Here is an 11,973-nt window from a genome sequence, read left to right on the forward strand (position 1 = left end):
TATGGCGACGCGTTTTCCTTCCATTGTTGTTCTTGTTTTATGAATTTGAAACATTTTGTTTACTTATTCAAAACCCTGATAAACAATTCTCAAATCACAAGGCTTCTTTGGGCAGTTTCAGAAGAAGATTTCTAGGGGTTTTTTTGGTCGTGTTTGTTCTAGGTTTCTTTGCGCATACAAGAAGATTTGTAGGGTTATTTTTCTGAAGAAGAATTTTAGGCTTCGAGGTGAATTTGAAGAAGATCTTTAGGGTTCGTTTGCTATAGTTTCAGAGGAAATTTATAGGGTTTTGTTGAGGAAGTTGCAGAAGAGGGAGATGGGTAAAGAAGAAGAAGCAGTTGTTGGGATTCCTTATGGTTATGGTAATGCGCAGCCCATGGTGCCTCCTCAAACGTACTACACAGCTCCAAACCCTTATCAGGCTGGTATGATCCCTTCAAATGTTATCTATGGTGATCCAAAGGGGGTTCCGTTGCAGCAAACCATATACAGAGATACCCCTGCCCCTTTCAACTGTGTTTATTGTGGGAGTTCCGGATTAACGAACGTTAGGTGCGCACAATTGATATCGTTTGCTCTTTCTCTCTCTTCTTCTATGCTTTATCTCTATCTCTTTCTCGGCTTTAGGTTTTGATTTGGGAATATATGTTGTGTTTCATTTGTTTTGTATGTTATTAACATTTTTGCATCGGGTTGGATTTGGAAAACTGTTGGACCCTGTGGCTACCCTGGTTTTTGGGCGATTTATGTATGTGTTATGTTCTCTTGGATTTTGATAACAGGAACTAGAATTCCGATCTTATATTACAAAGTAAATCGGATGGATTTGATTTGGTTTGTGATCGATTATAAAGAATTGAGATGCACTCGATTTACTTCACAATTGTGAAGAATTTGATCTACATTATGGAAAACTAATTAGGTACTTGTTGGCAAACAGCTGTTCGATAATGTGTTTATCAGACACTATTACAGAATGAGGTGATCGGTAAGGGGACTTCCTGGATTTTATTGTTACTTCTCAGGGTGTTTACACTGAAAAACCCATTCAAGTTGTTTGTGATTCGCTTTCTAAATTCCCTACTATTATGGTTTATTGGATTACTCATATTATGAATAACAGGATTCCGCAACACAGCTATAATATATATAATATAGAGACAAACAATCCAAAATTGTGCACTAAACTTCCATTTAATTAAGAGTAGTTAAAAAGAAAATATAAATTATGCTATTTTTCAAACAAAAAAAGAATTATGCTTTAGTTGACCGAATCTTTAAATAATTTTGAAGTACATATGTCAAAACAAAAAAACGATCAAGTTTCCAAAATGATTTATTTATTAAAAAAAAAGTCTCTAAAATGATTTATTCAAAGGCAACGTTTTTTAAGTTGGCTCTGGTGGGTACGTCGGCCACTGGCCTGGACAGTTTACTCTGGCTAGTCGGAGTTGACTCGCCCAAGTTTGTTCCAAGACAACAAAAGAGTAAGAAACCCAGAAAATCTTGAAAAAGTATACAAAATATGAATAAAGTCTTCAAAACGTAAAACTTAGAAAATTAATCAAATATCATTTTCTTAGAAAAATAAGAAAAATTATTAAAAGTTATATAACCATAAAAGGTATTTAGAAAACTAATAATAAGTAAAGTATAATTGATTTAATCAGAGACTAAATGAATTTATAATCCATTTTAATCATTTTGAATCAACTTTGATATATACCCCCAAGTATGGGGGGACTCATAAAGGCACCCCGTGAAGCCCGAGTTGCTCAGGGGATTCCAAGTTAACTCGCCAGTATTCAAACATCAGTCAGTCTGCAGTCGTTAGTGAACAAGAAGAACAATCCAAGAGAATCTATGTTGGTATATGTGCCGATATGTGTCCGACATGGATAGGACATGGAAACAAAAGAATCCTTGCAAAGTAGATAATTATTTACAACCCAATCTTACAAATTCGATTTTAGTGATGAAAACAGCTTCCCCAGTTCCTTTTGTTTTGAAGTTTATTGATCCAAGACACTTACATGCAACATGGTCAATTATTCTAGTTTCTAAGGAACCAATGAAGAGGCCTGATTGCCTCATATGTGCTGGTCTAAGAGATTAACATGTTTATGTCTTGTAGGGGGTTCCCATCAGGCTCTTTTTAGTTTATGAGCTGTGCCGAAACATTGTCTGATGACTGCTGTATTATATGTTACAATGATTAGGTTGCTAGACTGCTTAGTTGTCAAACTACTTAGTGATTTGGAACAGAAATCCATGCACAAAAACCTTGATTAGTTTGCACATGTTCTTATCCAATATTTGAAATCAGTAGATTTAAAGAATTTAGGACAAGCTTGAAAACAATGGTTCAAACATGACACATACCTGTATTATGTCTTCCAAGAAGTAATATGGAAAATAGATGGTGGATTTGGGAAAACTAACATGTGGTACTAGAAATGTTGAAGTCCAAATCTAACATGTGGTATTAGAAATGTTGGGGACTTAAACCACAAAAGTTGGTCCAGTTGCACGGCCATTGGGGTTTACTCGGATAGAGGTGGCATATTATGTTGAGATTTATGCTCCTGAGAAAATTTGATCTATAATGATGATGATGGCAGTAGTAGCATATTATGTCCTGGAGCCAGTTCAGATGTTAGTAAGGCAACTTCCTAAAATGGAGAATCAAAGAAGATATTTATGTGCAATAACTAGAAGGCTATGTGGCTTAAGGAAAGAAGATAAAACATGCAATTGAAGAAATCATTTTATGGGCTATTACAATTATATGGATAATGGGGTTTTCTGTTTTACTTTGCAAATGAATATGTGGCCAATTGATTAAACCATTGTGTATGTATTTTGATAGGAGGTGTGATTTTCTGAACATATGTTCCTGTGTAGATGGTATATCAGTTAAAATAAGATCGAGCTGACATATTAATCTTTACTGACTCTCTATTAGGATGAAAGGATATGGCAGAAGCATTGTAGGGTTTATACATAGAGATCACAAGAGATAGTGTGTCCAAAAGTTTGAGCTTATCTTTCAAGATTCAAAATGGAAATATCCAAACCCATGAACACTTCAATTTATAAAGGATTGAAGCTATAAAAAAGAGTGTTCCTTTCAATAATGAGGTTAGGTCTAGAACTGGAATGTGGCACTTATGCACAAGCAATAGGGTGCATTATTTATGCCATGTTGTGTATGAGACTTGATGTATGTTCTATAGTCAGACTTTTGAGTAGATAAAAAATGAATGATTGTATGTATATTCTATAATCAGACTTGTGAGTAGATAAAAAATGAATACTTGTATGCTTTGTTGGCTAGTAGCTAATAGAATACGTAACATCCATAGAACTGGATATGCTTTATTTGGCTGAGAGCCTAGAATTTTGAAGATTATTGGATACAAACTTTGCTAGATATCCTGATGAGGTTTTGTTTCTCTGTTTAGTTTGAAACAAGGATCTGTAATTTTTATGGTGAAATCTGTTTCTAAATAAGTTTTATTTGATGACCTCAAGAAGGTATTTCAGATTAGTCTCCTTGTTGTGCTCTCCTTTTATGAATGTTGGAGAAACCAACAAAGATGTGACCCTTGATAACAGAGTGAGTGGGTAGAGTAGCTCTGATTTTCAAAAGCAATCTTCGACTACCTTGACACCTTACATGTAAACCTTCATTTATACATCTTTTTGTTGGATTTAGTGAATAAAAACTCTTTCCAACTCTGAAAAAGTGAATCCGACTTGATCAATTGCCTAGTTTTATGTCTGGAAAAATTAGGATGTCCCGAGTTTTTGGTTATACTTATACGTAATTATTTGTGTTGTTGTGACAACAACAATAGTGTTTTTTGACATGGTAAGAATGAAATTTGACTTGGTGATGACCAAGGTTCAAATCCTGTTACAAAATGCTGTTTTCAAAAATATTTTACAAATTTTTTTGATAATGTAAAATATTTTGTAAATTTGAAAAGTTTGTCTGAGCTTATCCAAGTCGAATGTCTAACTTAGAGTGTTGGCTCCTTTTTGCTAGTGGCCAAGTCTGTAGTATTGAGGTTTGTGGCCTTTAAGGCTTCAGGCACTTGCTTTGGTTTGTCTCTCTTGTACGTTACTATGTGAATGTATACTCGTGCTTTTATGTTAATGAATGAATATTGCTGGATTGAGTGGAGGTTCACACCACATGGATGAACAGGCTACGTGAATGGGCTTTATGCAATTTAGAGCTGTTTTGGCATGTGGGCCATGTTGGAGTGGACTCTATATGGGGCATTGATGCTCTTCACTCTCACCTAGGTGTGCGACGAGACCTTGGTTTGATTGACTGGTACCTGCTCCATGGGTTGGGTAGGTGTTGTCCCTTGATGCATCACCGAGGTGGGCTTACGGGTTGTCCTATTCGAAATTAGGATCAACCTAGTCGTGAATGTCTTTGCGAGGAGGAAACCAAGACACCCTTGTCTGAGGTGGCACAAGAGGAACTAAATACTCTTATGGTTGGGCCTGGAGGAAAGCAAGACACTTTGGTATGATAGGATGGTGGCCTTTGAGGAGAAGGGTTGTAACACAACCTGTGCGTTGCTAGTTGTGTTTCTTTGGTCCAGAGATGGATCGGTGGCATGACTCGGTTCACATGGATGGTTCATGCCTAGGCACAGTACCCAAGATGGACTATATGATCTAGACTTGTCCTTGGGGAGACGCCTGTAATTTGTGGCTACACTAGGGTTTACCTTTTGGGTAATTTTGATGGGCCAATCATGAGTGCTTTGCATGGTAAGTATGTGCATCATGAGTTAGTTAGGTTAGGGTGTGATTACAGGATACTCATGCAGTGCCCAATTAGTTTTTTTGTCCCATTGCATGCACACTCTTCCAAAAGTATTTTCTATGGCTTTTCAGGGTGTTTTGAGGAAGTAAAATAGGTTTTGTTTCTCTAATTAGTCACATTTTTTTGTAGTAAATTGATTTTTAGAACACAGGCGTTTATGAAAAAAATTATATTTCTTAAACAGGGACTCTTCTTAAAATCCTGCTTAATTAGAAGACTATTAAGAGGGACAATTGTGTGAGTTTCTTGTGACACAAGTTGGTTTTGTGCTTAGCCACTTATGTACCACGTGGAGGGTAAGGAAACGCCATGTGAACTCCCCTGGACTTGGGATGCATGTTGCACATGTTCTTAGGCCTAATGGACTAGGAGCGCATGGACAATTTTACCCTTAGGGTGGTGTGTGCTTATTAGATTGAATTCTAGTTAGATTTTGATTCCCAGCACTTCTCTTGACACTTGTCCCAGGTCAGTTGGAAAGAGACCATTTAGGGTCAAGCTCTCATGGAGTGAGGATCCGAATTTTGTAAATCTATTAACGTTGTGGTACTAGATTCGACACAGTTTGGCTGGCTTGCGATTTCAAAAGAAGCTTCAACTACTCAAAACCTCCCTCATGTAGTGGAGTAAACAATTCTCAGAAACTTTGGAACATCAAAGGAAGCCATCAATGATCTACACTTCCTTGAGGGGCCCAAGTAGAAAGAAACCACAAAACAAGAGCTAACGTCAATCACTAAGAAATTATCAAGAAAGGGATCATCTGGTATCAATGCACTGGCTAAGAGACTGAAACACTTGGTTTTTCCACAAAATAGCCATTTGCAGGCTCCGATGCAATATGATAACCAGATCATAGTAGAAGCTATCCTATATGACCAGCCCCAAGTAGTGGAAATGCTACCATCAAGTTCTTCCGACAGCTCTTACCTGCCTGCACAGGCCCTGAACTGAAAATGACTGACCTCTCATTCTTACCCACCCAAATGCATGGACTTCATGGCTTGAACCCCCATTCTTGCAGGAAGAAATCATCAAGGCTATCAAGGACCTCAGGCAGGTCACTAGGAAGCCTTTGGTACAAGGCTTTGACCATAAAGGTATTCTTCTTACTGGGAAGCCTTCAATACGAATGGAGCGGAAGACTGCCATGTGAATTCTTGGAGGAAGAATCTCATTGGAGAATTCTGCCTCTATGGGGCCATAAATGCCACGTTCTTGGCCCTCATACCTAAGGTTGGAGAGGCTGAGAACCTTAAAGACTTTGGACCTATCAACCTGCTTAATAGCTCTTATAAATTGCTATATAAAGTTCTTACATCTTGCTTGAGAGAGGTCATGCTATGGGTCCTCCCTCCAAACCGGGGACATATGTCAAAGATAGGCACCTGGCATGAATACCAAGAGTTGTCCCTAAAATTTGATTGGGAAAAGCCTATGACCATGTCGTTTTGGGCCTCCTCGTCTTTGTCACCATCATCATCTGAGCCTTATCCTAACTATTTTGTCATTCTGCTCTCTCTAGGGCCATATCCTCAAATCATAGGTCACAATATCTCTTTTTACTGTTTCTAGCCCAGTCCTTTTGGGCCTTCACTTTGCCCTTTTAGAGCCCTCCACATGAACCAAATCACTCCTCCTAATTGATGTTGTTCCAAGTCAATGTTGCACATGACCAGACCACCTAAGTTCACTTTCTCTCATCTTATCACCTATTGGAGCTACCCCTAAGTTCCCTCAGATGTATTCATTCCAAGTTTTTTCCTTTCTTATCTTGCCACTCATCTATCTCAACATCCTCATCTTAGCTAAACTCATTCTATCAATATGTTGTTTTTTGAGTGCCCAACGTTCTGTCCCATAAAGCATGACTAGGGCTTTCTTGATGAGATATTTTCTAGAATGGGCTTCTGTAAGAAGTGGAGGCTTTGATTGAGAGGTTGCATCTCAATAACTTATCTTCTGCCCCCCTGTCCCCATTCTTACATTTCAAAGGTTTCCATTAAATCCATTGAGCAACTCTATGACCTAGGATTACTAACTGACTTCAGTCTTACCTTCAATATGCCAATGATACCCCAATTTTTGTGAAGCAATCACTAAGGGACTAAAGAACAGAACGGCGAAATAAAAAATTATGCGATTTCCGCCAACAACAATAACTAGTCATGCTATGAAAAAGTGTTTGGGCTGTGGTTATGAGGCAATTCCACCCAAGTATCTAGGTCTAACGCTGTGCATTGGCAAGCTGAGAAAGCAGCTTTGGGACCCCATTGTGGAAATATTTGATGAGCAAACTAGTAGTGTGGAAAGCCAGATTTCTCTCACTTGGAGGGTGCGTAATACTCAAGACAATCCTGTTCAAATTTCCCCATACACTATATGGCCCTATTCTCACTGCTGGCATCAGTGGCGATCCGCCTGGAGCGATTCATGAAGAATATTCTGTGGGTCTGGGTGGGAGAGTCTTAACAAATTCCACTTGGTGGCATAGGACAGAATTTTCCTACCTAAATCTCAGGGTGATTTGGGTATTTGTAGTCTCAAACGCTGCAGCATAGCACTCCTGGTTAAATAGTGATGGGGATTTGCCACTCAAGACAACCAACTGTGGCAAATTGTGGTATGGCACAAATATCATACCAAGACACCACGGTGGCTACCAAAGGGAACCAAAATGGCAAATCATTTGTGCTATGGCGATCTCTCAATGCTGTCTTCATTCAGCGTGCGAGCACATTCAGTTCAGATCTAGGAGCGGCTATTGTATAGGATTGTGGAGGGATTTGTGTGTTGGAAATTCAACTCTCCAAGTTTGTGTCTATACTTGTTGCCTTTTGACCTCTAATTGAGATATTATGGTGGGACAATCTTTTGAAATTTCATGGAGCTCAAGGGTGTGGACCCTAACTTTAGAAGTCCTTGCAAGAAACCATGAGCTTACTGAATTCAAGATGCTTTCTTCTCGATTGCAATTAACCCTCCTTCCCAATGACGGCCTTGACAAGATAATTTGGGCTTCCCAATCGGAAGTTCGTTGTTTCATCCTTTTATCACACCATTCAACAATGCCCACTCCTCACCCCATCTATGATCAATAAATCCTGGCTCAATCAGTCCTCCCTAGTAAGTAAAATATAGGCCTTCAATTGGCTTGCCATCTATATAAAGGTCCTCACTGTTAAATACATAGAAGAGGCATTCCCATCCCCAATGGGTGCACCAACATGACGTTTTGAATCTGATAGCACATCGTAGAATGTTGGCTCGATGTTAAATCCCAAGGGGCTCGATTAGATTGCCACCTCCATCCCATGCAATAGTTGCAACATGCCTGCATGCATGCATGAGCAGGGAGTTGCTATTCCTTTGTTAGCCACTACAATCCATGCAAGGGTACATGCATAGAGATTTGGACCTGCACTCGAGGTTTAGGTAGAGGGTTACATGCATGGCATGTAATACTTTGGGATGAATAGGTGAGGCCCTTTAGGAATGAGACTTTATGACATATTACTGAAATTTATGGGACAGATACCATCATGGCCTGTTTGTGTATGCTAAGCTTTACCTCACAATGGAGAGATGAAAATTCATCCAAGTTGGCGAGTAGCAATTCTTTTTACACATGCTCCATGTTCAAGTGATAGGGCTTTTTTGTATTTTTTTAATGTATATAATGATCCGGTAACTTATCTTGATAATATTGCTGTTTATCCTTCGATTCTACGCGATTTGCTTTCCAAGTATCAGTCTTCTTAATTAATTCAGAAAAAGCTTTGGCCTTCTTAAATTTGAATTCAAGTCCAGGTAAAAGCTTATTCTGGTCATTTTGGGTGTATGTCGAAATAACTTTGGATCTTTTTATTTCTTTTTTTTTAATATATATTTTCTTGTGGTTCCAGATCAAAGCCAAGTCTTGCATCCGTGGTTGCTTGTATGATGCCTTTTATGCTTGGAGTTTGCTTCCTGTGCCCTTCAATGGATTGTCTCTGGCATAAATATCATTACTGCCCCAGCTGTGGCGAGAAGGTGAATCACTTAGGTTTATCTTTTTTCTTTATTTTGTTTTTATTTTATTAGCTGAGTGTGGTTTTGGCGTTTATAGTGCATTAGATATTTTTTTTTTTTCGAATTTTGTTTCTTCTGTGTTTTCATTTTCCCTTCTGGCTAATAGTATTGGTTAATCAGCTTCTAGTGATGGTAGATATCAGTTTCAATTAGTTTTCGTAGATAAATGTGGGCCGTTTACTTTTTAAATTTTTGCTTTCGTAGATAACTGTATGTCCTTTACTTTTTAAATTTTTGTTTTGTTTTTTATATTTTCTGATTCAGGTGGCTCATTTTGAGAAGAAAGACATCTGTGCCGTTGCAGACCCTGTTCACTGGACTGAAGAGAGTTTTGCTGTCCCTGCTTGACACACACTCTCTCTCTCTGCTATAGACCCTGTGGGAATGATATAATGGTTTCCCCTGTATATTGGACATGTATAGAGCAGCACATATTCTGATGCATCTATAATAATATTTTTCCTGCATTTTATGCAACGAAATGCGCACAAGAATGAAGTTCAAACGTGTCTGACACCTTTCGTACTCACTTCGTCTCTATCTCCCCGTTTATGGTATCACGGTACAATAGAAACAATATCCGATCTCAGATTTAAAAAAAAGCCACAATAGAAATATTATTATTTTTTAGATGAAAATGTAATAAGAAAGTGTATATTACGTATAACAAGATAGGAAAGTGTGTATTATATAATTGTATAATTATTATATATATAATATAAAAATCATCTTAACATAGTATGGAATACAATTATTGTTTTAAAAAGAGATCTTCTCTCTCTAAAAGTTTCTATACGGTATCAAAGCATCATTGATTCTTTCAGCAATTCATCTTGAAGTAGTTTCTTGATTTAAAGCGGGCAGCAATCTCATCTTGACTCACGATACTTCAATCTTTGTCCATCTTTTATTTTTATATTAAGCCATTATTGTATGTTTTTTACACCATTTTTTTTCTCATGTTTTAATTTTTTTCCTTTTAACCATTAAAAACCATCTCTTCACCTAATTGTTTCACCTTTTTTGGCTTCTCTTTGCATGCTTAAGCTTCATCCCATCCTACCTCCAACTCTCTATTTTTATCTCTCACATATTCAAAATTCACGACTTTAATTAACCCACTCCCTCCATCACCATTAAAATCCACTCCTCTCCATATTATTCTTTACTCTAATAACCAAGTTACGTATAACTCATATCACCTTCCTTTGCTTATCCAATTTCTCAAAAAAAAAAAAAAAGAAAAGAAGAAAGCCCTCAAATCCACTCTCTCATCCGCTCCTTTCAAATACCTCGCTCCAATAGATACTTTATCTTTATCAAACAAATATTGTTATCCCTCCTCCCTTAATATAGGAATCTTTGTGTCTATTAAGCTGACACATAACAACTATCTCTTATGGGAAACTTAAATGCTCTCTTTCATTGAGAGTCAAGAACTTTTTGGATTTATTAATGGTGATTGCTCTACAGCAAGTCAACAGATTATGGTAAGAGTGAAATAAAAAACTCAAATTACAAATCATGATTAAAGTCCGACTGGCTTCTTAAAGCCTGAATCACATGGACATTATCAGAAGAGTGTCTTGGCTTTGTTGTTGGCCTCAAGACTTTTGCAGAAGTTTAGAAATATGCTTGACGAATACCTATGCAGGTAATTATCAAGTTAGGGAGTTCCAACTTACCCAACAACTCCAACTCGGCAAGAAAGGGAGTTCAACTCTATCATAATACATATGCAAATTCAGGAGTATATGTGATGATTTGACAGCTATTGAAAAACTTATACTAGATGAAAATAAGGTTTTTTGGCTTATTAAAAGACTTGGTAAAAAAATGAGAGTTTTGCTGCCACTATGCTTAAGCCTCAATGTAATAATATTAATTAAAATAAATACAAAAATAAATAAATTAATAATCATATATTAGTAATGAGAATAATAATAAGGATAATGATACTATACCGTTAGGATATTGTTGCTTTTATATTAACAATAAATAAAAGATATCATTGCTAGTATACTTGAGGGTCCAATTTTACTTGGGTGGACCTTAAGTCTATCACCTTAAAAGTTTATAAGAACACTCATTTAAACGACACCTTGCATTGAGGTGTTTCTTTTTTATACGTCTTTTTCTCTCTCTCCTATGCACATCTGTTTTAACAAATTTGTTCCCACCCTCTCACTAAATACAAAAAGTGGCTAGGATCAATAGTGATTGATGGCGGCAAGAACATGTGAATAGTGTTAATGGCGTTCCATCCTACAAATTGAAATAAGTGGATAGAAAATCATTTGGGTTTTTTCCTTTTTCTCTGAATTTGAAATATGATCAATCGTAGAAAAGCCCCATTCAAAAAAAAAAAAAGAAGAATGGTTTTCTTAGTTCTATCTGCTTCCTCAGTTTCGGAGTTAAGGTAAGTGACATCGTCTTCCTGAAAAATAGTCTGTTTTTAATAAATAGTGATATTTTCGTCCAGGATCTTTATTTTATAAGTTTTGTGTGTAAGTGACCTTATTGTCTCGAAAAATAATCCATTCTTTTTAAAAATAAAATGAAATAATTATTTCTAATTATTATCATGAATTTTAGGCGCCATAAATTTTATGCGCACGCGACCTCATTATCTTGAAAAATAATCTTTTTAATATAAAATGTGATATTTTATCTATCTTATAAATTTTAAAAGCTGTAAATTCTTAGAAAAATAAATTTATTTATTTTTCGTGTCTATTGTTAGAAAATTTTAGATACTGTAAAATTTTTCAAAATAAATGTAATATTTCTGTTGTTAGTAAAATTGTGAGAATTCTTTCTATTGTTTTTGAATATTTAGACATTGTAAATTTCATGTGCAAATGACTGCCTTATTAATTGAAAACTGATATTTTTGCATTTGATTATAGCATTGTCTGTGAAATGTTCATTTGTCAATTGATATCCCATAAATTGTGATAATTCCGTATTCTTGAATTTCTATAAGAGTTTTTCTATACATATTAAATTGGCAATTATGCTAGAATGTCTTTACGAACTGCTACCTTTCTAAA

General features: G+C 36.5%; 1 protein-coding gene across 1 annotated transcript; it reads left to right on the forward strand.

Annotated features, from left to right (window-relative positions):
* The first annotated feature begins 297 nt into the window (after positions 1–297).
* On the forward strand, positions 298–9,397 carry GILP (GSH-induced LITAF domain protein). The gene is made up of 3 exons (XM_006844426.4): positions 298–552; positions 8,755–8,881; positions 9,185–9,397. The coding sequence occupies exons 1-3, from the start codon at positions 317–319 to the stop codon at positions 9,266–9,268; spliced, it is 447 nt and encodes a 148-aa protein (XP_006844489.1). The 5' UTR covers positions 298–316; the 3' UTR covers positions 9,269–9,397.
* Positions 9,398–11,973: the final 2,576 nt, after the last annotated feature.

Source organism: Amborella trichopoda, chromosome 6, assembly GCF_054954075.1.
Source record: "Amborella trichopoda isolate Santa Cruz 75 chromosome 6, AtrichopodaSantaCruz75HAP2 v2.0, whole genome shotgun sequence".
Taxonomy (NCBI): Eukaryota; Viridiplantae; Streptophyta; class Magnoliopsida; order Amborellales; family Amborellaceae; genus Amborella; species Amborella trichopoda.